The sequence below is a fragment of the Notamacropus eugenii genome, chromosome 3 (assembly GCF_028372415.1).
Source record: "Notamacropus eugenii isolate mMacEug1 chromosome 3, mMacEug1.pri_v2, whole genome shotgun sequence".
Taxonomy (NCBI): Eukaryota; Metazoa; Chordata; class Mammalia; order Diprotodontia; family Macropodidae; genus Notamacropus; species Notamacropus eugenii.
The window spans coordinates 399,413,576-399,440,559 of NC_092874.1; the positions used below are offsets into that span (position 1 = coordinate 399,413,576).

A 26,984-nucleotide genomic window follows, 5' to 3' on the forward strand; every position below is an offset into this window, starting at 1 on the left:
GACCTGTCATACTTGTCTCCTCTGAGACTCCCATGAGACAATGGACATAAAGCACTCACAAACGTCCATTTATTATCATTATTATACACAAGGCACTCACTGTGCAAGAGACTCCGAGGGATGTAAAGAGGAGCAGAAGTAGGCTTCTGTCCTTAAGAAGCTTACAGTTTAGTAGCAGATAAGATATGAACAATGTCTGAGTGTATACAAGAGGTACAGATGAAGGACTTTAAGAATTCAGATGAAGGAGAGGATGACTTCCGGCTTTATGAAAACTGATGGCAGTTAAGTCGGACGACTTCAAGAGGCAAAGATGGAGGTAAAGGGCATTCTACTCAGAACAGAATGAAAAAGGCCCTGAGTTTGGAAAGTCCAGAACATGTCCATCAGGAAATTCAGGAGACGTTTTATGAGATAAGCCTTGAAAGATACACTCAGGTGGAGTGGTTGTCATGCTCAGGAGTTTACACTCTGTTGTCTAGGCAATAAGAAACCATTAAAGGATTTTGATTAGAGTGGCAATTCCACTACAGCAGAATGAACTGCCACCTGTACGGGGGCATCTTATTACCCGAAGTTTCATCTGCATGGATTTCTGGACTTTGCCTAATCTTATCCAAATAACATTCATTCTGATACTTCCCATTAAGCATCCATGTGACAACAAATAAGAACGAAAAATGCATGACATATTGAATGCCATATTGGGCCCATCATTTCTGAGGTCATCAGACAAGTCAGACTTAATCAAAAGAGAAAGCAACCGGACATGTAACAATGTGAGGAAGAACCACATTAGAATATTTCTAATTCTAATTTCTTGGCTACTGGGAAGAGGCACTACATGTCTGCACAGCACATTTGGATGCACTCCTCCCATGGAGAAGCACTTTTCCCTTACTGCTGCCTGTTAGAACTTTCCATAAGGCTACTAATTTTAGCTTCACTTGGTGACTAACAGGATACTCCAGGGTGATAATATCAGGGTTTTAATTAGATGACCACAAGATGAGAGATAAGAGTTGATACATTTTCAACCTATAAATTTTTTTTTGTATCATCACAATTAGGAATTGAAGAACTTTCCAAAGTAAACATCCCATACGGAGCTAATTAAACTCTCCACATTTAAGTCATAGCCACACAAATTAAAACACGCAATCATTCCACAGGCAAGCAGTACTCTACCACATTGCCCACCTCGGAATCCTCCAAGCCTCTTAAACTGAGAGGCTCTGGACAGGTTTACACCAACAAGCTGCCCTGGCTCTGAGGCCTGCGTTATCACTAAGGGGAAAAAAATAAAAATAATCCTTTGAAAATGGAAGCACTGAAATACCTGCTAAGACATCTCAACCTCCACTAACTTTGGGGAAAGAGCTTTGAAAACGTCCTTCCAGCAAACCCAGAGTGCAGCTGCTCAGTTTTATAGGACTAGTTTTCTCCCTCTCTCTTTCCAGTCTAGAAAGAGTCAAATCTGAAAACTGGCAGAAAGCACGGGGCACTCAGGTCCTAAATATAGATCAGAGTGGTGAATTTAATGGAGCAGCAATGTTGGCTTAGTCCTCATGAGTAGAATACATGCCAATTAAATGGAATGACTTCTTCAAATGGAAGGATTTAAACACATGGTTCTCTCTCCCTCCCTCCCCCCCACCTTTCTCATTGTGGGAAAGTCCCTTCTGACTTGAAAAATTCTATCACTATTCTAAGAAGATTAGGCCCTGGTGGACACTAGATAATGCATTCTATCTCATTCTTTTTGACACACTTCTATGCATTCTAAGCCCTGATTGGGCTTATCTACAAAGCATTTATAAGTAACGTAACGATATGGAAAATCTGTCTTAACATCAATTGCATTAAGAATGGGGCCATTGCTATGTTCTATACAATGCCCTCTGCACTTTTGGTGGACAGTAATACTTAGGGTGGACTTTTCTTTGAATAATGGAATGAAGCTTAAACCATTATCCTATAGTATCACCAATATAAATGAATCAAAGGGGTGATCCAGGAGAACAATTTATGGCATAACATCGTTGTAAAGACAAAGAACTTTGAAAGACTTAAGAATTCTGATCAATATAATGATGAATCATGATTCATTCCAAAGGACTGAAGATAGATAACATACCTACCTCCTGACAGAACACCAATGCGCATAATAAGATACACATTTTTGGACATGACCAACTGTAATAGTAAGCACTCTAGCATACAGAGGAGGACCTGCTATCACAGATTCTTTGATCTGCTTTTCTAAAAGGAAAGCAACTTTTGAGGGGTCAAGAATCACCTTAATCAAGCACATGTATAACTCACAGCTCAGGAGAAAAAGTCAGCACCTTGAACTTCAGAGAAAATACAGAGAAATCTAAATCAACAGACATAGCTTCCAAACTGTCTGATATAAGCAATATATACATCATAAACTAACAGACAGATTCAACTGTCTGACTATAGTTGCCAGGGAGGGAAGCATCAAGATCTGATTTCCAAGTTGGGGGGCTGCTCAGCAACTTCTTAGAGTCTCATCTGGCACACAAAGTTTCTTTCAAAAACTAAGCCCCAAAGTAAAGCCTCAACTCAAAGTACTTAAACATTTTTTAGAACCAGAGGGCATCACAACCCTTGAGAACCAGTGTCTCATTAATAAAAGGTGTGGGCCTTCCTACAAATCTTCACAGGCCAATTAATGGGAGGGAAGATCTTCCCATTAGAAGCAAAATTATATTAACAATAAGCAAAAATGCATTATCAACACACTAACATAGGGATTTGTTTTGTTTGACTATACATATTTGTTGGAAGGATTTTGCTTTTCCTTTGGGGGTTGTAGAAAGGGTTTGAGGGAGAGAAAAATACTTGTTTATTGAAAAAAATAAAATTTAATTATAAGAGTTAGATGAGTCTCTCCTTCAGGGCTGTTACCAAATTCACTTTGGTTGCTAACATTTGCAGAGTATCTTTGCTTATATCAGTGTTTGTTTTTTTAATCTATGGGGTTATAAACACTACAGATTTCGGGTAATTTTGGGGATAATTCTCTCCTTTCCTTTGTCTGGCTTAGAAATGTTAAGCCTCAGACCCTGAAGTCTGCTTTACCTATTCTCTTTGATAAGAAAATGGCTTAAACAGGGCACAAGTTGACCATGATAGATATGACACATACCTGAGTTCATTTATTTCTTGTACTTTTTAAAAAGTCATTAGTAATAATAGTAATAATAATAGCTAACATTTATATAACAGCAATGGTGCAGTAGATAGAGTACTGAACCTGGAGTCATGAAAACCTGAGTTTAAATCCTGCCTTAGACAATTACTAGCTACAAAACCCTGGGCAAGTCATTTAACCTCTGTCTATTTCAGTTTCCTAACTTGTAAAATGGGGATAATAACAGAATCTACCTCCTAAGGTTGCTATGAGGATTAAATACAATAATATTTGTAAAGGACTTTGCAAACTTTAAAGTGCTACGTAAATGCTAGTTATATGCTAGCACTTTGCTATATGTTACTGTTGTAGCTATATGTTAGTACTTTTAGCTATATGTTAGCAGCTTTCAAAGTGTTTTAGTGACAGAACCACATTTTCCCTTTGGAAATATTCCCAATATTTGGGCAAAAAGTAGCAAAAGTCCTTAGAAAACTGCGTTTAATAACTCACCAAATCACTGGATTTCACATATGGACCTTAGAGGTGATTTTATATACACCCCTTTTTTTATAGATGAGGAAACTATGTCCCAGGTAGGAGGAAATGATTTACTTAAAATCACATCGCTCATTATTTGTAAATCTAGAATTAGAACACAGATCTCCTAACTCATAGTCCAAATAAAATTTCATTGCAATGATGATATTTCAAACAAGTGCAGTATCCACTAAGAGATATGTGATAGAGGAGCTTTTCTCTATTCCCCCTCTTACACACACACACACACACACACACACACACACACACACACACACTCTTCAGTATAAGCATAGATACCCTCTGATTGACCTCCTATCAACCATGAAGATATTTTTTTCTGGATGCTGAGCCAAAACTCCATGGAAATACTAAAATGGTGATCCTAACCTGAAAGCCTTGGTGGCTTTTTAGAAGGAACAACTGTTGTGAGCTGCTGGGTGAGAAAGTTCCTCACCTATCTAGGTGCCAGGTGGCTGTGAATGCATACCTCCTCTGTTTTTCTGCCTTGGTTGTGTTGACTCTTTCCTGTTCTTAGAGAGACTGAACAGACCGGGCTCAGCTTTCAATGGTTGGACAAGACATCAACAACCAGTGCCAGGAGCAGTAGGAGCTCAGTCCAGTGAGGAGCCAGTCCTCAAGAACAGCCTGCTTGACAAACTCCAGCAATGGATTTATCCAGCAGCTGAGGTACTGTGCCATGGAAGCAAGTCCCACCCCCCAAGTGATGCCATGGCATCTAGGAAGCAGAAGATGTAATAGAGTCTAAAGCACTGGGGTGGGAGGAGGGAAGAAGGATTCTTTCATCCAGCATCCCTAAAGGATGCTACAGAAGGGTTCTGTATACAAAGCTATTCCATCCATGTTCCTGCAAATAATTTACAATGTCAATGATTTTCCTTATATGATAACAACAAATTCTCCCCAAAGAATAAGCTTTAATAAGTGATTTTTTGACTTTGTTTGTGTGTGATTTCATTTGGTTCTACCTTGTTATAAGCTCAGTATTTTATTTCAACTTGATTCCTTATTTTTTGTATGTTTATTTGTTTTTGCTCATGGTTATTACTTTTATGATTTTTTTAAAAAATATGAGTGCTTTCTCTGGTTCCAGCCAACTAGTACCAAGCCTGCTGTGCTCTTTTAAAGGTTTTTTAAAGCACTCATGATTTCTTAAATTGGGTTTCATTTCCATTTAAAGCAAAAGAGCAATGAAAAATGCCATCCCCTGATCCTGATATGACATGACATTTTAACATAATTTTTAGTATAAATAAAACATCACTGTTTGACTGGGTGAGTTAAGAGGGTGGAATTTGTAATTAACTTCCCTCAAAAGAAAAAAAAGAGTTTTGTGAGAGAAACACAGGTGGATATAAAAACTATAAAAAAAAAATCTCCATTTTGTGATCTTGGAAGAGGGAAAGACTATGCCTCTCATTGTAAGATCTGGCCTCTCCCTCCATCATAGGGTGATCACCTGGTTTATGATCTTCTCAATGTGTGAAAGAGAAAGGAGTGGGAAGGAGGATGTTCACATCTGCATGAGTTCTGGGGTTCATAGAAATGGTAGGGTATACTTATAAACAGCTGGATCACTTGTCAATGCTGGTCTTACGACTCTCATTTTTGTGTTAGTTGTGTTGGCGAGGCTGTGATGAATCTAAACTGTCTTTCCGTTCCATGAGTACTGCTATAGGCATGCACAGATATGAAAAGCCACAGAATATGGCCACTTCCTGAGTCATGCTACAAGTAATCTTCCTTGCCTAGCTTTCCAAACTGGCCAGTCTTGTGCACTTGGAAAGGACAGTTGTTGTTCCAGAAGAGTGAATGATAAAGGCCAGCTGTGGATTCACACTCTTGCATGGAAATTTCAGTAATGGAGTAAAGAAGAATCTTAGAACTGGAAGAGACATTAGAGATCATGTCAATTCATTTTGTATCTTACTGATAACATAACTAAGGCTCAGAATCAGCCACAGAAAGACTTACAAGACAAAAACGTGATGTTACAGGAGACAGACTCATGGGACAACAAGAAGAGAATAAAGCTCAGCATGGATGCCAAAAAGGCCAGAGGTCCAAGGATCAAGCACAGATATGGGAGGGGCAAAGACACTAGGACAGAGAGAGCAGTACACATTAAGGGCAGATACCCAATAAGTGGAGCTGTCCAAAGAGAGACAGAAATACATAGAAGATAAAAAATAAACTAAGATGAAATTTAATAAGTTGAGGGTATAGGCACAGGGTAAATAACACTGTCTACTGTGTCCCCTTCTAAATTTTATATAAGTGAGATCTCATTAAAATTATTATAAGAGAAATGGTGGCCAAGATAACTGCCTGAACAGGAGGTAAACCACCCAGCTTCCGTACACCTACTCTAGCAAAACCCCAAAGTTCACACTAGACCAAATGAAGATCAGGAAATAAGTGACTTCTTTTACCCCAGAAGTGCAGCGAAAAATCAGCAGAAAACTCCTATCCACTCCCTGCCCCTACAAAGCCAACACTGGCACAGGGCAGCCTCACAAAGTGACCAGAGACAGGGTCAGGGATGTGTGAAGCCTGAAAGGCTCTGCATCTGAAGGCAGTAAGAGCTGCCACATATGAATGTAATGAAATATTATTGTGCCATAAGAAGTGACAAAGATGATCTCCGAGAATCCTGGGTAGTGAAATGACCCAGAATGAAGTGGCAGAACCAGGGTTACAAATTATACAAGAGCAGTAACATAGTAAAGAAAAACAGCTTTGAAAGACCTAAGAACTCTAACTGGCATAATGACCAATCATGTCACCAGAGGACCTATGAGGAAGCCTGTTACCTTATAAAATTGATGGACATTCTCCAATTGATAAATAGTCAAAGGATATGAACAGGTAGTTTTTAGAGAAAAAAATTAAAGCTATCTATAAAATGATCTAAATAACTATTGATTAGAGAAATGCAAATTGAAACAACTCTGAGGTTCCACATCAGATTGGCTAATACGACAAAACAGGAAAATGGTAAATATTGGAGAAGATATGGGAAAACTGGAGCACTATTCATTGGTGGTGGAGCTGTGGGGTGATCCAACAAACATTCTGAAGAGCAATTTGGAACTGTCCCCAAAGGGGTATAAAAATGTGTATACTCTTTGACCCAGCAATACCACTTCTAGGTCTATATCCCAAAGAGATCATAAAAATGGGAAAAGGACCCATATATACAAAAATATTTATAGCAACTCTTCTATAGCCAAGAACTGGAAATAAACAAGTTGTGGTATGTGAATGGAATGGAATACTATTGTGCTATATATAAGAAATGATGAACAGGCAGACTTCAGAAAAATCTGGAAAGACTGATGCTGAACTGATGCTGAGTGACGTGAACAGAACCAGGAGAACATGGTATACAGTACAGTACACTGTATACAGTGTACAATGACTGATTTTGATAGAATTAGCCCTTCTAAGCAATGGAAGGACCTAAAACAACTCCAAAAGACTCATGATGGAAAAAGAACTATGGAGTCTGAATGCAGAGCAAAGCACACTATTTTCTTTTTTTGTTTAGTTTAGTTTTTTTTTTCTTTCTCATGGCTCCTCCCATTCGTTCTAATTCTTCTATACAACATGATTAATGTGAAAATATGTTTAATAAGAATGTATATGCAGAGCCTGTATCAGTTTGCATGCCATCTTGGGGAGGGGGAGAAAATGTAAACCATGGAAGTGAATTTGCAAACTAAGAATAAATACATTAAATCAAAAACACATCACTGGGACATAAGATGCAGAGACATACATTTTTGGACATGGCCACTGTGTACATTTGTTTTTCTTGACATGTTTGTATGTTACAAGGTCTGCAAAGAGGACAGTTTTGAAAGTAATATGCAAAATTTATTATATATTTTTTAAAAAACAAAGCAATGTGACAAGTATTATTTATGTTCTGTACAAAATCCTTTCTTTGTGTTCTGCTGCGCATATAAAATTTCTCCTTTTGTGTTTAAGATCAAAATTTTTTTTTAATTAAATATAAGGGCACCCTGAAAGAAAAAAGGGAAAGGAGAAAGGACTGTTCCAATAATTCTGTGGTCTGACAATGTATTTATTGACAGCTAGGTGGCGCAGTGGATAGAGCACCAGGAAGTGCTCTATCAGGATGACTTGAGTTCAAATTTGACCCTAAAAACTTACTAGCTGTGTGACCCTGAGCAAGTCACCTGACCCTGTTTGCCTCAGTTTCTTCATCTGTAAAACAAGTTGGAGAAGGAAATGGCAAAGCACTCTGGTATCTCTACCAAGAAGAAAACCTCAAATGGGGTCACAAAGACTCAGACACAACTAAAACAACTGAACAACACAACAAATGTATTTATAATGAGCTTCAAGTTCTGGGGTTTTTTAAGGTTACTTTTCATTCCTTTAGCTGTCTCTCTGACTGACCATCCACTAGTGATTTCAGGGGGCCCAAGATAATTGTCCCTATTTTCTCTACCTTAGACTTGTCATAGAAAAACAAGCACATGTGAAGTGAACATAAAATTCCTGGTAATTCTACTATCTGGACAGGAAATGTGATGTTTTGAGTTCACACGGATAGGCATGAGAAGAATTAGTACAGTCATTTTAATGTAGACTAACAAAAAAACAAGGGCCTCCACAACATCCTCTAAGCATAAGTTAATCATATTTATTAGTCCTTAGCAGCTAAACAACAGTAATGAAACGTGCACTTCAAAATTAATAATTCATTTTAAGGAAAGAGTTCTCTTTCCCAATGAATGGTATGACTTGTCATGAACTGTCACGATACTGTTAGTTTCACTTCTTCTGAAAACATTCTTTGATTACTTGTCTACTGGGAAATGGCTCTTGGTATATCTGTATCAGTTTCATACATTACATTTACACACATATGTATATGTATTATCTATTTATCTTAAATATCAGACCTTTATCAGGAAATATTCACTGCATTTCCACTCAGCAGTTTCTCTTCTTATGATGCCTCTTCGGCTGTTTAGAAATAACTCTTATGTCCTCCCCTTTCTCTTTTCTTCACTATATTAAACATTCTCAATTCTTTCAAACATTGCTTATGTGATATGGTTTCCAGAGTGATCTGTCAAGTGTTAAGTAATGTCATTATCTTTTTGGATATAGTCAGAGTAGCAGATAAATAGACTGATAATAAGTAGTAATGCATTCATCAAAGCTAAACCCTTCTTGGTGAAACCAATCAAACAGTTTTTTTCGGACTGGGTGAAACTCAACTAAAATAAGGTACAGGGGCAGGGAGTGGGCAGAAGAGAAAAAATTAAAATGAGGGACTTTGTAGGAAACATATGGTAATCTCAGGGAAGGAGCGGGATTTGGGAGATTATTTCCTAAACTCATATTAAGTGAATATGTCAATTATACACAAGTAATATGTATGTGTGCAGCCATGAATGGGAGAGGCAACGCTAACAGCATTGTCTAATTACGGCAAGAAACCTTCTGGGAACAAGCTTATTGGAGTGCATTTTAATAAAGCCCAGATTTTATATTCATAGGTGGCCATCTGTATTAACTTAAGCTACTTTGGTGGGTATCATGCAAACCTTTCAGCTAAAATTATAAATTCTGATAAAACAAAAGAGGTGAGTCCCTGAAAAGGAAAGCTTTCATTTTTCTCATTTTCCCCATTCCTGAGATTTTTCAGGCACTTAGAAAGAGTATATATTCTGGATATGTAGCCTTTTATACCCTTTAAGTGAATTCTATTAATATGCAAATTACTGTCATCAAAGTATCACCATGCTATGTACCTTAACACATAATATCTTAGATTAATATCAGTGGCATGAAGAAGATGAAAACTTGCCAGAAGGCAAAAATGGTGTCAGAAGAGAAGTAACATTTGCAGAAAGTGTAGGGAATGTGTCTTGTGTTTTTTGGTTAAGGAACTAGAAAGTTCTAGACTTTGAGGAGCCAAGAGTATTAATGAGAGAGAAATGAAAGATAAAGAATATCTTCTATTTATAGAAATTTTTCCTTCTCAAGGACTCAAATCATTTTCACACAATAACTTCATTTATTCTCTTTCACAAGGCAAAATTATCCATATTGTGCAAATTGGGGAAATAGAGGCACAGAGATCATACTAGTGGTCAAAAGTCACACAATACATGATCTGAATGGGGGTAATTCAGAGTAAGAAGCAAGGAGATATTCACTGGGAAATCCTGCCAGCAAGGTGGGGGTGGACCTAGTATAAGAGTAACCAGGAGCATTTCACCCTTGAAGACATCTGACAGGGATCAGTAAGGGCTGTCAAGAACCCTCTTCCTATGATCTAGAGAATTTCCAACATCTACAAGGACGGAAGTCTGCAGTAGTGTCTGTCGGGTTTTCTATGGTTTATCAGGATTTGGGACTTCAAATGTTTGGAGGTTAGCATGAAAGTAATGTGGCCAGAGGTTGCAGCTTCTTGACCCATTAGGTTAGATTTGCAATTACACACACCTTATAACCAGTACTGTGTCAACTGAACTATGTGGCTGCAGAATCAATGGTCCCAGTCATCTTTATCTATTCATTATTACATGTAAATATTGTTACTATGAGCATATGAATAGTGTAAGAAGTATAAATGAATTTAAATTCCAAAGCTATTGAAAAGTCAAAACAAAAGTAGTGTGGCTGGGTTGCACATTCAAATTAAAGGGCAACCTTAAACTGCAGTAGAAATGAGTTATGTTTTATTTTCACATATCCCAAACTTACAAGACTTTTAAAGTATTTACTTGTTTAGGGCAAAATAATTTCTCTTCATTTTATTTTCCTTTCAAGAATTTTATCTTCTACAATACTAGTATGTCTTTATGAATTCAATCTTCCCTTTCAAACAACTGTGGTAAATGAATAGGTCAATGCAACACTGAAAAAAAAAGTAGGCTCTGACAGAACAAAAACACACGAACGTTATTGATAGTAAGAACAAAACATGTATCATTGAGTTAATTATGCTATCCAAATCGTTTCTTTATCACTTCCTCAATATTCATCTATACTAGTCTTCACATAAAGCATGGGTACTTAACTACATAATTCATCTGAAAACTGCTGTATCATTAGATTTTAAATGAAGTACTGATCTAGAAGGGGCAACTTAAAGTATCTTTTCAAGAGATTAGCTAGTTGTGCTTCTCAATACATCATTTACAGTTATTAAAATGAAGCATTAATACAGGGTGTTCCGAAAGTCCTAGTGCAGTTTTGAGCTTGAACAGCTCAAATGTGCATTTTAAATAATTCTTATGAAACAGGAGGCCATAGCGGTTGGAGAACTAGTCTCAGAACAAAGAGGACCTCGATTCAAATCCCACCTTCGCTATACAGTTCCACATCGCGACTTTCCCCATCAAGATTTCCATATATTGCAGGTCAGCACAAGAAACTGAATGGGAATTTGGGGGAGTTTTGTGGAAGCCTCAGACAACACACAAAGGCCAACAGACAACACAGAGCCTATGACCAAATACTTAACTGTAATTTTACAATAAGATACTGTAAACTCCCCATAAAACAAAAAAAATTCAGACTTCTCTGATACAAAGGGAGGGCTAAAAAATTTTACAACAGTTTTACAGATTTTGTTGGGGGAAGGAAGTAGGGACGTGGGGTGGGCATCTTGCCCCTAACCATCCCCCTTCCCCATTTCCCCCCCCCATCTCCCCACCCCTTCACAAGTAGAAGAGATAACTACTAGTTTTGGGATCTTTGTGTCCCAGGCAATGCTTGAAAACCATAAATTACAAAGCAGGTTCAACTAAGCTTTAGGAGAGGAATTTCCACACCAAGAGCACTCTAGACAGATGGAAACAGGTCTTATTAAAAAAAAAAAAACAAAAAAAAAAATGAAGTACACAAATGAAGGCAGCTAAGACAACTTCACACCATCTGTCTGAGAAGAATTACTATTGGAACAGGTTCTGACTCAGGGTAATGTGATGATGTCTATTCTATACCACAATTCCACTACAACTGCTAAAAATACTCTTAGGCCTCTCCCAAGGCTGGGGTGGGGGCAAAGAATTTAATTATTTTTCTACAAATACCTATAAATAAGCAGTACGATTATAACAGTATCTTTTAATTCAGACATTTTCCTTTAAAAAGTTCCTCCTTGGTGTACTGTTTGAACAAGGAAGTGTTTAATGAGAAATGTAGTTAAAAATAATCTTAATTTAAAACACTTCAACTAATTATTGTTAATATAGTCTCCATCTAACTACAGCACTAGCAATTGTCTAACCTATTTTCAGACGCCTTTATCACAAATCTTGAGTCTAATTGCTGTGTCACCTTGGCTAAAGGATTTCTTGTCAAGACCTTGCATTATACAAATTCGTAATGTTTAAATGAACAATTCTACAAATGCATGAGTATGATTTAGTGGTGTTACATATGTGTGTGTATATATGTATACATATGTGTATATACATATACATACATACACGTATATAAAATAATGATTTAGTGATTTAGTCCAGTGATACTTGAACCCATCCAGGGTAACTAGCCCAAATGATGCAGATCATCGAGTATTTGGGAGGGGATTGTGGGGAGAAACCTTGGTAGATGTGATTACTGAGCCACTGTTATAGCTGATAATAGTGATAGCTGAAAGACTGTGGGAAATAGGAAAGGTGCCACAGGACTGGAATGCAAGTGTTGTCATACTTTAAAAATCTCCACTGCATTAAAAAGAATATAATTTATATTCATAAAGATGATGCAGAGATGCATTTTTTAAAGGCAAAAGCAATTAAAAATTTCTTTTTAAAGGTATATGCTTCAGTTGTCCGGAAAATTATCCTATCGAGAATACTTTATTCTCTACCAATACTGAGAAATTGCTGTCTGTAAAATCAAGTTACCAAAATACAGATAAACCTTTACATTTCTACAATGATGTGAACGAGTCCAGGTGTGGCATGATCTGGAAAAAGCCTTTTAATTAATTAATTTAGCCTCAAATATTTTTCTATTTTATTTATCCATACAGTTATTAAACACATTATCTCAGGTAACTATTTACTAGACAGGTGTCATTTAACTACTTTATGTCCTATCTCCTATCTCCTTATCTTAGAATGAATACTTTCCAAGGTCCCTTTCAGCTTCAACAGTCTATGATTTTTTAACAAATATTTCCTACTTCATGTTGACAGAACTGTTTGTCCATCCTGGGAAGTAGAAGAGACTTATTTTTTTAAGCCAGAATATGTTTTCCACATACATTCAATTTATTTTAAAGTTTTTTTGTGATATTTAGGGGTTCAGACTGGGATTAGATCAACAATTCATAAAACAATAACTTATCAAGTGAAGTATTGTCTATGTTAAATAATGGGATCCACTGAATGCCTTATCTCACAGCCTGTAAAAGTCACCACAGCTGTCAACCTAAGTCATCTCCAAGCAGGAAAACTGCCAGATTAATTGTAAGTCATCACCTTAATCATTCTGTAGATGGATTTTCACATTTAGTCATTTCCAAGTTGGAGCATTTGAGGCCCAAGAAGAGTGATGTTGTATGAATGACCCTTTGAATTCTCGAAAGAAAAAAAAACTCTCTTGGGGTGGCAGAAGAGTAACACCATTGTTTGAGAAGAAACACCTAGGTTATGAATCAGATAAAGACTGACCTTTTTTTTCTTGTTTAGCCCAGAATTCTTTCACTCTCTCACGAATGTGATTATCTTCCCTCAGTTGCTTCTGCCACTGTCGCAATTCTTGGATCTCAGGTTCACAACGAACCTAAAAAAGGTCACAAAAGATTTTATTTAGTTTCTATTTGTTCCGTACAAATGAATAATTATTTAAAATTCACTAAAAACTCTTTTTAAACATACATTATAAATTTTTGTTCTCTATAATGTACAGACTCTATAGCAAAGAGTCTAATATCCATTATTTAGCTCCAAGTGTCTGGTGGTTCTTCTCACTCTTTTTCTCTTCTGTCATTTTTTTTCTACCCTTCCACTTCCTAATACAGATCAGGATTCCTCTCTGCCTCTTCAGAAGCTTTTGTTTCTTTGTTTTCATACTGAGGCCCTGTTCCATTTCTAGTAAGAACCATTATCTCAGTGTATTTGAATTAGAACAGATGAGTCAAAGATGAAAGGCAATGTTGTATAGTTGATAAGAGAGTTGCTCTCAAAGTCAATAAGATCTGGGCTGTAGTTTTGTCTCTACTGGTTGTGTAACTCTGGGCAAATCACTTGAACTCTCAGCATTCTAGGTAGTGTGGGGTTCAAAATTATCCAATCTGTAATAACAGAAACTGAGGCAGAGCTCTGAGCCAACAGCACTTCATTTAAGGATCCATGGTCCTCTCTAATGAAGTGGACTTCAGATCTTCTTCATAATCTGAGATGTCCCCTTTCCTTAAAGTCTTATAGTGCTTGCTACCCAGATGATACATAAGAGGCAAAATAAAATATAGTCTTGTTGGGTGACAGACCTATATCTTGACATTCCAGGAGAACCTTCAGCTCATGCTTGCACAGATTAGCTGGTAGAAGTATCCAAATATGGGTAGAAATCATGGTCTTTCACTGGCCCCATGTTGGGCCACAGATTGGGGAATACATTTGAAGGGAGCTCCTGCAATGTGAAAGTAGGGTCACCTATGGGTCAAGTACTCATAAGACCTGTTGGCCAAGTGCCATAGGGCTGTTTTCCTAGTGAGGCTGATGGTGTACAGACTCTGGGAACCTCCTGAAACTCTCCTAGAATCTTTCCACTTAATCTGGCTTTTCATGCCTAAATCTGTTACCATTAACCTAACTTGGCCCTCCATTGTCTGTAGCCTCCAGATTGCCTCCAGCTGTTTCCCACCCTTGATTCATCACCCCAGTCCCATCAAGATTCTCCTTTGACCCCTCCTCCCAGACTACTTGGCCACCCCTAGATCTTTCCAACAGTTTTTCTGTATATAAGCTCCCTCTTGCCTCCTTGAAGGGGCTCAGATTCAATAGGGCCTGCTTGTCAATACAAGCGTCACAAATGGCGAGACTTCTTAAGAGTCAATATAATATGACAAATCTTTAATAAACTTTGTTTCTCTTTAGCTGTAAGAAGGCATTTGGGCAGGACCTGGGATGTTGGTATTTTGGGCTCCGAAGTACCTCAAAACTCAACAGTATGGTTCCCTGACCAGGAATACCGCCAATCTCCAAAGTTCTTTGCCATCCAAGACTGGAAGGTAGTATGTAAGCCTCCCCCTCTCCATATTCCCTTTCAGTACATTGGAGGTAGTTTTTCGGGACTGACTTCCCTGGTCCCAGTACATCAAACAGCTAGGAGGCTGTCTCGTACAGGTTCTCGGCCTAGTGGTTATGATGGAGACCATGCAGGACAGCGACAGATGCTCTATTTGGAAGTATATGCCCAATTCTTTCAATTCTCTTGGTTTTAGGGAACTGGGAAAGTTTTAGGTTTCTTTTTCTGTTTTTTTTTTCCCCTTGCTTTCTTATGTTCCTTTTTCTAGGTTTGCTCCTAGATCCTCCTTTACTGGAAATCCTTCCCATGTCAATAATGGGTCAATCCTTTTCAATTTCCAAAAATTCTCCTTTGGGTTGTCTTTTACAAAATTGGGGAAAATTTTGTTTCTCTAAAGAACTGTTTGACCTGAGTATCACCTAGATACTAGAGGGACATGAAAAATGGATAGAAGTTTCCGACATAACGGTCTTTGAGGTCTCTCAGAATGCTGCTCTCAGGAAAGATTATAAAATGCTCTCAGTTAGAACTGCCCCACAAAGGGGCATTGGGGGTCAACTAGACATTTTGGATGATTCCCCCCTTATGGCCCCCAGGGTTTCAGCCTTTCCCCCCTTCTCTCCAGCTTCTATTCCAATTTCTATTCCAATTACCTTCCCAGTTCCTATCCCAGTCCCAATCTTCTCCAGCCCCAGTCACAGGACTTGCTGAGATGACTCCCTTTGCTGCCCCTCCCCCTGAGGCAATACCCTCTCAGACCTCAGGCCCCACCCCTGAGGCCATCTCTAGGAAATCTCCCCATGGACTCCTTCCCCTTCTCCTGTTTCCCTTGGAAGTCAGCATTCCCCAGCCCCTCCCTCACAAGAAGTGGGATTTCCTTTATTTCTTCCCAAGCCCCCCCTCCCCACAGCTCCTGTGCTTTTTCCCCTGAAGGAAGTTCCGGCACCCTCCCAGTGGAACAATAGAGTGCATATTCCATTCTTCATTTCAGCTCTCATTCAGGTTAAAGAGAAACTGAGGAGAGACGTGGAAGACATATCCCTACAATTGGAGCTTTCTTGGGGCAATCTGCAAGTCCCCTTCTTGTACCACTGAAGAGGAGAATCTGGGAACCAGCCCAAAAGTTTGGGGATCATTTAGCTAGCAGTGATCCCAGTGGAACAGCTGCTGTTGCCACTAGTGACCCAGGATGGGATTATCAAAAGAGTGAGGACAGGGAAAAGCAAGACCACATGGTAAGTGGCCTGTTAGAAGGCCTAAGAACTGCATTTTGAAAGCAAATAAATTTTCAAAAAGTTAGGGAAATTACTCAGGGAGGAAAGCAAAACCCTGCCCTTTTTCAAGACTAGCTAGTAAAAGCTATTAAAAAGTACATGGATTTGGATACTGACTTTATGGAAGGGGCTTCCCCAGATATTAAGAGGAAACTGCAAAAATTGGCAGTGGGACCCCAAACACCTCAGGCCCAATTACTGGAGACAGCCTTTGGAGTCTAACAACAGAGACCTAGTTGCAGCAGAGGAAAGAGAACACACAGGGAAAGGGAGAGGGACAGAAAATGCTTAATTCTTGGCTGTTGCCATGTTCATAAAAAGACCCAAGGAGTACCTCTCCAGGGCACCACCTTGGAGGAAGCCTGGCTACTTGAACAGTGGGGAAACCTGCTTTTGATGCCTCAAGAAGGGGTCACTGGCCCAAGGAGTGCCCCTGTAGGATGCCCCCCTCCAAGGGAGCCCCAGAAACCCAGTCCACATGACCAGAAGGGACATTGGAGGAAGGATTGTCCATGAGGTTGGAAAAATGGTGGAGCTGTGCCCCCAGTACCCTGTCCTCCAGGCGGAATGACAGGGGAGCTTGGGGTGTGGTAGTGCTACCACTTTGTTCATCTCTCACACTGAACCCTGGAGAAAAATTGAAGCCAAAGGTATGGTTACCCATTTTAACACTGGTATGTTCTCTGTTTTAACTAATTACTCTAGCCCTATTTGCCCCTTGACTTGTCAGGTCATAGACATCAAAGGGGAAACAAAAAGATGTCTCCAGACATACCACCTCCTGATCTACTTGTGGATCTGTTGTTTGAACACTCCTTCATTATGCTGGGCTCTTGCCCTGCTCCCCTGTTGGGAAGGGACCTGATGGTGAAATTGGGGAGCCAATTTTCTCTAGTTTAGCCTCCCATCTTCTGTTTCCCTCTTCACCAGACCTCTCATGTTCCCCTTTTGTTTGGGATCAGGGAATTCCTGTGCCAGCTACTTCTTCCACCCGAGCTATAGTTTGCCTCCCAGATTCTAAAGTGTTCCCCTATTGCTGTCAGTATCTAATTAAGCCCAAGGCATGCGAGAGACTGCAACCATCAATTGCTACTCAAGACCCTGATTCACTCCCTCTAGAAATGTAGGAGACAGTTGAGCCCAATTGTTTAAGATCAGACTTTGGAGGTCTTGGGTGGGAAGTAATCAATTATGGTAATCTGCCAGATGCAATCTGGAGGCAAGAGACAATGGAGGGCCACGCTACGTTAAGGGTAACAGACTGAGTATGAAAAACCAGATTAAGTGGGAAGAAACAAGGAGGTTCCCAGAATCTGTACCATCAAAGCTATAACAAGGGTGGAGGTATAATCAAAAATAGTTAGGGGAATTTCCATGCCACTGAGTCACCTCCACCACACTGGGTGCCATTATTTACTCATCTGGCATTGGTTAAGAAAGTAGATCAACTAGAGAGACTAACTATATCAGCAGACAAGTGCAACAGTAATAATTATTGCCCCTCTAGAATCAAACTCAACTAACCAGCGGTCTAAATAAAATAGGGGTCTAAATTGATCACTTCCCGCAATAGCTTTCTATTGTAAACTGTAATTGTAAACTGCAGAGCTGATTCCAATTTGAACTGGTAGAAGGAGTTTTTTCATAAATGATAGGTACAGTGCCTATCTCTGGTAACAGGGAGGCAACTAATTTGGTTTTTTGCTCTTGTAAAAGTTAGGTATTTTAAAATTGGGGGAGTGAATAGAGCACCATGCCTGGAATCAGAAACAACTGAGTTCAAATCCGGGCTCAGACACTTACTAGCAGTATAACTCTGGGCAAGTCACTGAACCCTGTTTCCCTCAATTTCTTCATCTCTAAATTAGCTGGCAAACAAAATGGCAAAGCACTCCAGCATCTTTGTCAAAACAACTTCAAATGGGGGTCACAAAGAGTCAGATACAAAACAACTCATTTTTCATGAAAATTTAATGATCATCCTCACAATTTCTAGTTCTGTTGCCATCACAAAGAGAGCTGCTATAATAAGTATTATGGAATATCTTTCTCTTCTTCCCTAATCACCTTTGGAAACAGACATAGTACTGGTATTGCTGGGTCCAACGTTATAGGCGGTTTAATAACTCTTTGGTCATAATTCCAGATTGCTCTCCAAAGGCTATATCAGTTTACTGTTCTACCAACAGCGAATTAGTGTCTCAATATGATAGGTGTAAAATGATATCTCAAGGTGTAAAACGGCATCTCAAGATTGTTTTAATTTGCTAATTTCTCTAATCAGTAATGATTTAGAAAATATTTTTTCAAATGACTATAAGTTTTGATTTCTTCCTTGTCAAACTGCCTATTCATATCCTCTGAGAATTTGTCAATTGGGGATGGCTCGTATTCTTAGAGATTTGATAAAGTGCTTTATACATTTGAAATATGAGACCTTTATCTGAAAAATTGTTTATAAAATCCCCACCCCCCAATTTTCTGCTTTTCTATTGCTCTTGGCTACATTTGTTTTGTTTGTACAAAATCTTTTCAATTTAATATAATTGAAATTATCCATATCACACCTCACTGCTCTCCCATAAATTGTTAACTTCTCCATAGGTCTGATAGGTAATGTGTTCCATGTTCTTCAAATTTTCTTGTAATATTTCTCTTTATATCTAGCTCATGTATCCATTTTGACTTTATCTTAGTAAATGGCATAAGATAATGGCCTATATACAATTTTTGCCAAACTGTTTTCAAGTTTTCCCAATAAATTTTTAACAAATAATGAATCTTTATCCTCAAAACTTGTCTTTACATTTGTAGAACACAAGGTTATTATAGTCATTTTCTGTTGTAAATTGTATGTCTACTCTTTCCCACTATTCTTAGCCAGGACTAGACAGTTTTGATAATTACTACCCCATATAGTTTAAGATCTGATACTGCTAAACATGCTTCCTTTACATTTTTTATCAGTTCATTTGATATTCTTGGCCTTTTGCTCCTCCATATGAATTTTGTTTTTTTCTAACTCAATAAAATAACTTTATGGTAACTTAATTAGGATGGCATTCAATAAATTTAGGTAAAGTTGTCATTTTTATTATATTGGCCCCACCTACCCATAAACAACTAGTATTTCTTTAACTATTTAAATCTGATTTTTTTTTGTATAAAAATTTTTTTTATAATTTTGTCCACCTAATTCCTGGGTTTGTTTTGGTAGATGGACTGCCAGGTTTTTTATAACATCTTAGAGTTATTTTAAGTGGGATACTTCTCACTATCTCTTGCATAGTTTCGTGATATATAGGAATGCTGATGATTTATGTGGATTTACTTTATATCTTGTTAGTTACTTTGCTAAAATTATTCATTGTTTCATCTAACTTTTTAGTTGGGTTTTTGGGATCTTCTAAGTATATTACCATAGTCTGCAAAAAGAGGTAGTTGTATTACATCATTTCCTATTTTGATTCCTTACCATTGCCAGGATTTCCAATATAATATTGAATAATGTTATGGTGATGGTGGGAATCCTTATTTCACACCTGATCTTACTTGGAAGACTTCTAGTTTATCTTCATTAAAACTAAATGCTTTGCTGATGGTTTAAAATGTTTTTCTTATCAATTTAAGAAAAAATCCATTTACACCTATACTTTTGAGTGTTTTGTATATTTTATCAAGCTTTTTGTGTATCTATTAATATAATTATATGATTTTTGCTATTTTTATTATTGACATAATCACCTGTTAATCAATATAATCAATTAATCAATATAATCAATGTTTCCATATGTTGAATCATCCCTGCATTCCTGGTGTGAATCCCTCTTGGTTATAATGTATAAGCTTAAAAATTTATTGTAAATAGCTAGTATTGGGGATTTTTACATCCATATTCATTAACAAAATTGGTCTATAACTTCCTTTGTTTTTACTCTTCTGCTTTAGGTATCAGTATCATATTTGTTTCATAAAAGGAGTTTGGTAGGACCTATTCTTTGTCTATTATTCCAAATAAATTATTTAATTAATGGCTGAACAAGTTGTGGTAGGACGGTGATGGAATACTACTGTGCTATAAGAAATGATGAGCTTGATAGACTTAGAAAAATAATGGATAGACTTGCTCAAAACAATGAAGAGTGTACCCAGTAGAATCAAGAGAATACTGTATACAGTAACAGCAATATTTTAAGAACAACTTGGAGCGCCTAAATCATTTTTACTATTATAAATATCCAAATTAACTGAAAGGACCTATGAAAGAAGATGTTACTATCTGCATCCAGAGAAAGAACTGATATAAAAGTATAAAATGATTTTTAAAAGCAACAGTAAGTTGTACATAATTGGCAGTTTCATGTTGCATTCATTTTTTTTCTCCCTATCCTACTATGCAATGGAAATACTTGTTTTATTTCTTAAGTTCAGAATAAAATAATTTTTTAATGTGAAAAAGAATTGTTTTGAAATTCTAAAGAAAAGCAAATTAGAAGAGGCTACAATTCCCAAAACCAAAACATCAGATTTTGGCTCTTTTTCTTCTCTTTACTAATTAAAATGTTATGAATTGTTTTGTTGTTGCAAAGGGGAAGCACTGTCCCTCACACACACACCTTTAGAGATGACCTCCAAGCAGAGAAAGATAGCTAACACACTGGATGACACAGACCACAGACAGGATCCAATTAAATCTTGACAGATTAGAGCACTTCAACTGAATCTAATAACATGAAATGCACTAGGGATCCATGTAATGTCTTATATTGGAGTATACTCAGACTAAATGAATCTGCTATAAGCACTTACATGTGGAGTAGCAAGCAGGAGGGGAGGCTGGAATATCAGAAAGCAGACTTGGCATCTGAATATGGATTTCATAGGTTACAGACAACTCTGACCACCTGAGGTGTGAGCAAAACACAATGATGCAAGATAACCCTAAAAATGCTGTCCAAATCCAGCTCTCTCAGTGTCATACACATTTTCAAATTCAATAATATGTTGAATCAATATGAACATGTACAAAGGAAGGCGTATTCAGTAAAATGTTCTTATTTTCCTGCTCTTACTTCTGTCCCCCTACTCAAATGTAGCAGACATAGCACTAGGATCCAGGAAGTTATAGGGACAAATATTATCTAGCAATGAACTTTACTTGGATGACTAATATAAGGAAGGCTGGTTTGGGGAGAGCCATCTAAAGTCTTTTAGTATAGTAGCCTACAATCATTTTCCAGTTTGGTGGCTAAAACCACACTTTCAAGAATTTTCAGGTAGAGAGGCAGAGCCAAGATGGCAGAGTAGAAAGACACACGCACACAGAGGGTATCCCCCCAGAGCCCATAAAATACCTGTAGAGAGGGACTCTCAACAAATTTTGGAGCAGCAGAAGTGGAGAACAACAGAGTGGAGGAGATTTCCAGCCCAGGGTGACCTGAAAGGCTCATGGGAAACGTGGGTTGCACTGGACGTGGAGTGGAGCACAGAGCCCAGCCCAGCCTTGGGCACGCAGGCAAGGCTTGCGAATAGCCACTGGGGGCAAAATCCCCAGTTGGGGAATCCCCAGTCTCAGCAGCAGTGGGTTCAAAGATCCCTCAACCCATAGGCGCCAAAGCTCAGTGATGGTGTTTTTCCAGCTGGCCAGGAAGGGAAAAGGGCCTTCCCACAGCTCCAGCAGCAGGCAGCCACCTCAGAGGCTACCTGGCAGGCGCAGCAGCCACATACATTTTTGGAGTGTAAAAACCCTGGGGGCATTGAAGAGCTGATTCTTGCCTCCACCCTGTGTGGAGGCCCTGAGAGAGCTGGTCTTTGTCTCACACTGAATGGCGGCCCTGCCCATCCAGCTTATGTGAAAATCAACCCCCAGTGCTGACTTGGGAACTAGAAGTCAGGTGGCTGTGGAGAGGTAACTGCTAAGATTCTGGGCACAAAAATCCCTCTCTGCATCCAGACCAGTACATGCTTGATCGTGCCACACTGGAGGAACTGAGATCTGACAGATTCCCAGAGTATACCCTACTCTTGACAAAGGACCCAAAAGTCAAGTAACTGGTTGGGGAAAATGCCCAAAAAAGGGAAAAAAAAATAAGACTATAGAAGGCTAATTTCTTGGTGAACAGATATCTTCTCTCATCCTTTCGGATGAGGAAGAACAATGCTTACCATCAGGGAAAGATATAAAAGTCAAGGCTTCTATATCCCAAACATCCAAAATAAATATTCAATGGGCTTAGGCCATGGAAGAGCTCAAAAAGGATTTTGAAAATCAAGTTAGAGAGGTGGAGGAAAAATTGGGAAGAGAAATGAGAGAGATGCAAGAAAAGCATGAAAAACAGGTCAACACCTTGCTAAAGGAGACCCAAAAAAATGCTGAAGAAAATAACACCTTGAAAAATAGGCTAACTCAATTGGCAAAAGAAATTCAAAAAGCCAATAAGGAGAAGAATGCTTTATAAAGTAGAATTAGCCAAACGGAAAAGGAGGTTCAAAAGCTCACTGAAGAAAATAGTTCTTTCAAAATTAGAATGGAACAGATGGAGGCTAATGACTTTATGAGAAACCAAGAAATCACAAAACAAAACCAAAAGAATGAAAAAATGGAAGATAATGTCAAATATCTCATTGGAAAAACAACTGACCTGGAAAATAGATCCAGGAGAGACAATTTAAAAATTATGGGCCTACCTGAAAGCCATGATCAAAAAAAGAGCCTACACATCATCTTTCATGAAATTATCAAGGAAAACTGCCCTGATATTCTAGAAGCAGAGGGCAAAATAAATATTGAAAGAATCCACTGATCACCTCTTTAAAGAGATCCAAAAAGAGAAACTCCTAGGAATATTGTGGCCAAATTCCAGAGTTCCCAGGTGAAGGAGAAAATATTACAAGCAGCTAGAAAGAAACAATTCAAGTATTGTGGAAATACAATCAGGATAACACAAGATCTAGCAGCTTCTCCATTAAGGGATAGAAGGGCATGGAATATGATGTTCCAGAAGTCAAAGGAACTAGGACTAAAACCAAGAATCACCTACCCAGCAAAACTGAGTATAATACTTCAGGGGAAAAAAATGGTCTTTCAATGAAATAGAGGATTTTCAAGCATTCTTGATGAAAAGATGAGAGCTAAAAAGAAAATCTGACTTTCAAACACAGGAATGAAGAGAAGCATGAAAAGGTAAACAGTGAAGAGAAGTCATAAGGGACTTACTAAAGTTGAACTGTTTGCATTCCTACATGGAAAGACAATATTTGTAACTCTTGAAACTTTTTTCAGTATCTGGGTAGTTGGTAGGATTGCACACACACACACTCACACACACACACACACACACACACATACACACACACACACACATAGAAGGAGACAGAGAGCACAGAGTAGATTGAATAGGATGGGATCATATCTTAAAATGATGAAATTAAGCAGTGAGAGAGAAATATATTGGGAGGAGAAAGGGAGAAATGGAATGGGGCAAATTATCTCGCATAAAAGAGGCAAGTAAAAGACTTTTCAGTGCAGGGAAAAAGGGGGGAGGTGAGAGAAAAAAACATGAAGCTTACTCTCATCACGTTTAACTAAAGGAAGGAATAAAATGCACATTCATTTTTGTATGAAAACCTATCTTACAATACAGGAAAGTGGGGGAGAAGGGGATAAGCAGGGTGAGAGGGATAATGGAAGGGAGGGCAGTGGGAGGAGGGAGCAATCTTGGGGAGGGATAGGATCAAAAGAGAGAATAGAAGAAACGGGGGGCAAGATAAGATGGAAGGAAATATAGTTAGTCTTACACAACACAACTATTATGGAAGTCATTTGCAAAACTACACAGATATGGCCTATATTGAATTGCTTGCCTTCCCAAAGGGAATGGGTGGGGAGAGAGCGATGAAAAGAAGCTGGAACTCAAAGTTTTAGGAACAACTGTTGAGTATTGTTCTTACAACTAGGAAATAAGAAATACAGGTAATGGGGTATAGAAATTTATCTTGCCCTTCAGGACAAAAGAGAAGATGGGGATAAGGGAAGGGAAGGATGTTAGAAGGGAGGACAGATTGGTGATAGGGGTAGTTAGAATGCTTGGTGTTTTGGGGTAGGAGGAGGGGAGAAATGGGGAGAAAATTTGGAACCCAAAATTTTGTGGAAATGAATGTTGAAAACTTAAATAAACAAATTTAAATACAAAAAAAAAAAATTTTTTAAAAAAAGAATTTTCAGGTAGCTTTCTGCCCTTTCAATCTCCCCTTCCCCTTCTTTGATGCCCATTGCTCCTTCTGCTCAAATCCCCAGGGCCCTAAATGTGCTCATCACTCTCTTCCTTATCAAAACTTGCTACTAAGAAAGCATCTGACATTTTTACCTGCCCAATGAATCAACAAGTATTTGTTAAACACTATGTGCATAGCAGTGTGTCCTAGGTACTAGGCCTAAGTTACTGATAAAAAATTTTATGTGTGGCCCTTTCTAAGGTTCTATGCATTTTAAAGCTGAGTAGAAAGCTTTCAGACAAAGAAATGAATTCTGTGGTTACATGATGCCAGTCAGGACAGGTACCCAGGTTGGTCAACCCACATCATCAATTAGCATTAAGTGCCTACTAAGTGTCAGGCCCTGTACTGAGTGCTGGAGTTTCAGAAAAAGATAATTCCTGTTCTCGAAGAGCTCTCAAGAGTCTAACGGGGAGAGACAACTTTCCAATTATTTACAGATATTCAGTGTACAGAATAAGCTAGAGATAATCAACACATTAAGGGAGATTCTGAAGGGTTTCTTGCAGAAGTAAGGCTGTAACCAGGAAAGCCAGGAGTTGGGAGGGAGGTCCAGACATGGAATACATCCAGTGAAAATACTTGGAATCAGGAGATGCAATGCTGTGTTCAAGAAACAGAAGGCCAGCACCAAAGAATCTCAAAGCAGGGGTGAGGGTAGGGGTGAGGGTGGTAGAGGAAGACTGGAAAGGTAGGAAGGGGCTAGGTTATGGAGGGCTTTATAAGCCAAACAAAGACTTTTATATTTGATCCTAAGAGGCAATAGGGGACTGTTGGACTTGATTGAATAGGAGACGGTCAACGTTGCACATTAGGAAGTATTCACTGATCTTCATGGTAGGGAGACCTAACTTAACAAATAAAGCAACCAAATGGTACCCTGTAGTATTTGTAATCTCTCCAGATGAGGGCATTTGGTACACTATAGATGACAGTAAGATGTTATGTATATTGAATGATCACAAAAAAAAGTTCCACTCAGATCTTCACATCAGACATTTCTGGTGGTATTGATTAGGATTATAATCATAGGCCTATAGATGTGTATGTTCATGCTTAAGGATTTTTTACAAAAACCTTGGAAAGTTGAATTTAACAGTAATTTAAATCTACACATTTACAGAATCCCTATTTAATGAATTAATAAAATATTTGGAATAAGTTCTTTCACAAATCCCTATTCAGTCTATGCAAATGATTTTTAATATTTCTCTTCCAAATAATTATGAATCTAGGATAAAACATGTTTCAAATTCTAAAGATCAGTTATATCTACTATGATTTTAATAAAATGTTTTAAAAATTTCCAGCCATATATTATATAATATTTAATACTCTTGTGCTATGTATAATCAATAAATCATAGGTAGAATCAAAATGAGTCACTACAAGGGTCATCTGTATACCTCTCTTAATCAGCAGCCTTTTTTTTAGGTTTTGGGGGACCTTTTTTTAAAATTATAGTACACTTTCAGCCCTTTCTACAATAATATAATTTTTATATCAATTTAAGATTTCCATATTTCAAATATATTTGCACAAGTGGTCATATATTATCAATACCCCTTTAATAAAGGAGACATATCACTGTGCCTTCTTTGGAGATACCACATTTCCATACTCAATGCTAGTGGTTCAGATGAAAATTGCCCACCTTTCTTTGACCCCAGCATGCCCCAGTAATCAGGAAATGAATCTCACAAAAGCATCAAAAGTATCTGATGCACTTCCTAAGAGCCTGTTGACTGAAATTAAGGGCAACTTTTACAATACTAATGAGTATTCCCCTTCAGTGGTTTCCTGTCCTTGCTAACAATGAATGCAGAACTGTTGTTACTGACGTTACTCCTTGAAGAAATATCAATGCTTGTTGTTGGCTGAGAGCTAACAATTTGAGAATATAATCTTTGCCAGCTGTCCCTTTAAATCTAAATGTGCTCAAAGGGCAGGAAGCAAATTGTGGTGCATGTTTAAGTGTTTAGTTTAAGAGAAGGTCAACCACAGCAATCCTGGTTTCCCTATTCAGACTTAGAAACAAGGGCTGGGTCTTTAAATATATGTTCACCTTCTAGTCACAGTAGTAGTGCTAGAAATAAAAGTAACGGATACACTCCACATGTCTCTTTCAGCTGGTAAAGTGTTCATTTGCCAGGTTTACTTCCTCTCTCACTCATTCCTCTCTTTCTAGCCCCAGGAGGACTTAAGGTGCAAATTAACCAGACACTCAAAAGATTTTTTTTTTTGTTGAAAATAAAATAGGATATTAAAAAGCACTGGCTCTGAAAAACTAAGAATTTAAATAAGGATGAAAAATACAATTTGTAATGTTGGTACCATACTTAAGTTGGTTAATCATCAGGTAAATCTCATTTATGACAAGAGTGAAATTTATGGTTGGCTGGTCACTATAATGTTGGTATGGAAGTCATTTTGTTATTCTTATTTAAATTTCAGTT

At 38.1% G+C, this 26,984-nt stretch overlaps 1 protein-coding gene across 1 annotated transcript in view; it reads right to left on the bottom strand.

Moving 5' to 3' along the window:
- Positions 1 to 26,984, bottom strand: part of IQCK (IQ motif containing K) — a 155,128-nt gene that overhangs the window by 15,220 nt on the left and 112,924 nt on the right. Inside the window, exon 8 of the mRNA XM_072597992.1 lies at positions 13,402 to 13,513. Within this exon, the coding sequence (XP_072454093.1) occupies positions 13,402 to 13,513 (112 nt within the window). The remainder of the gene's footprint in view (positions 1 to 13,401; positions 13,514 to 26,984) is intronic.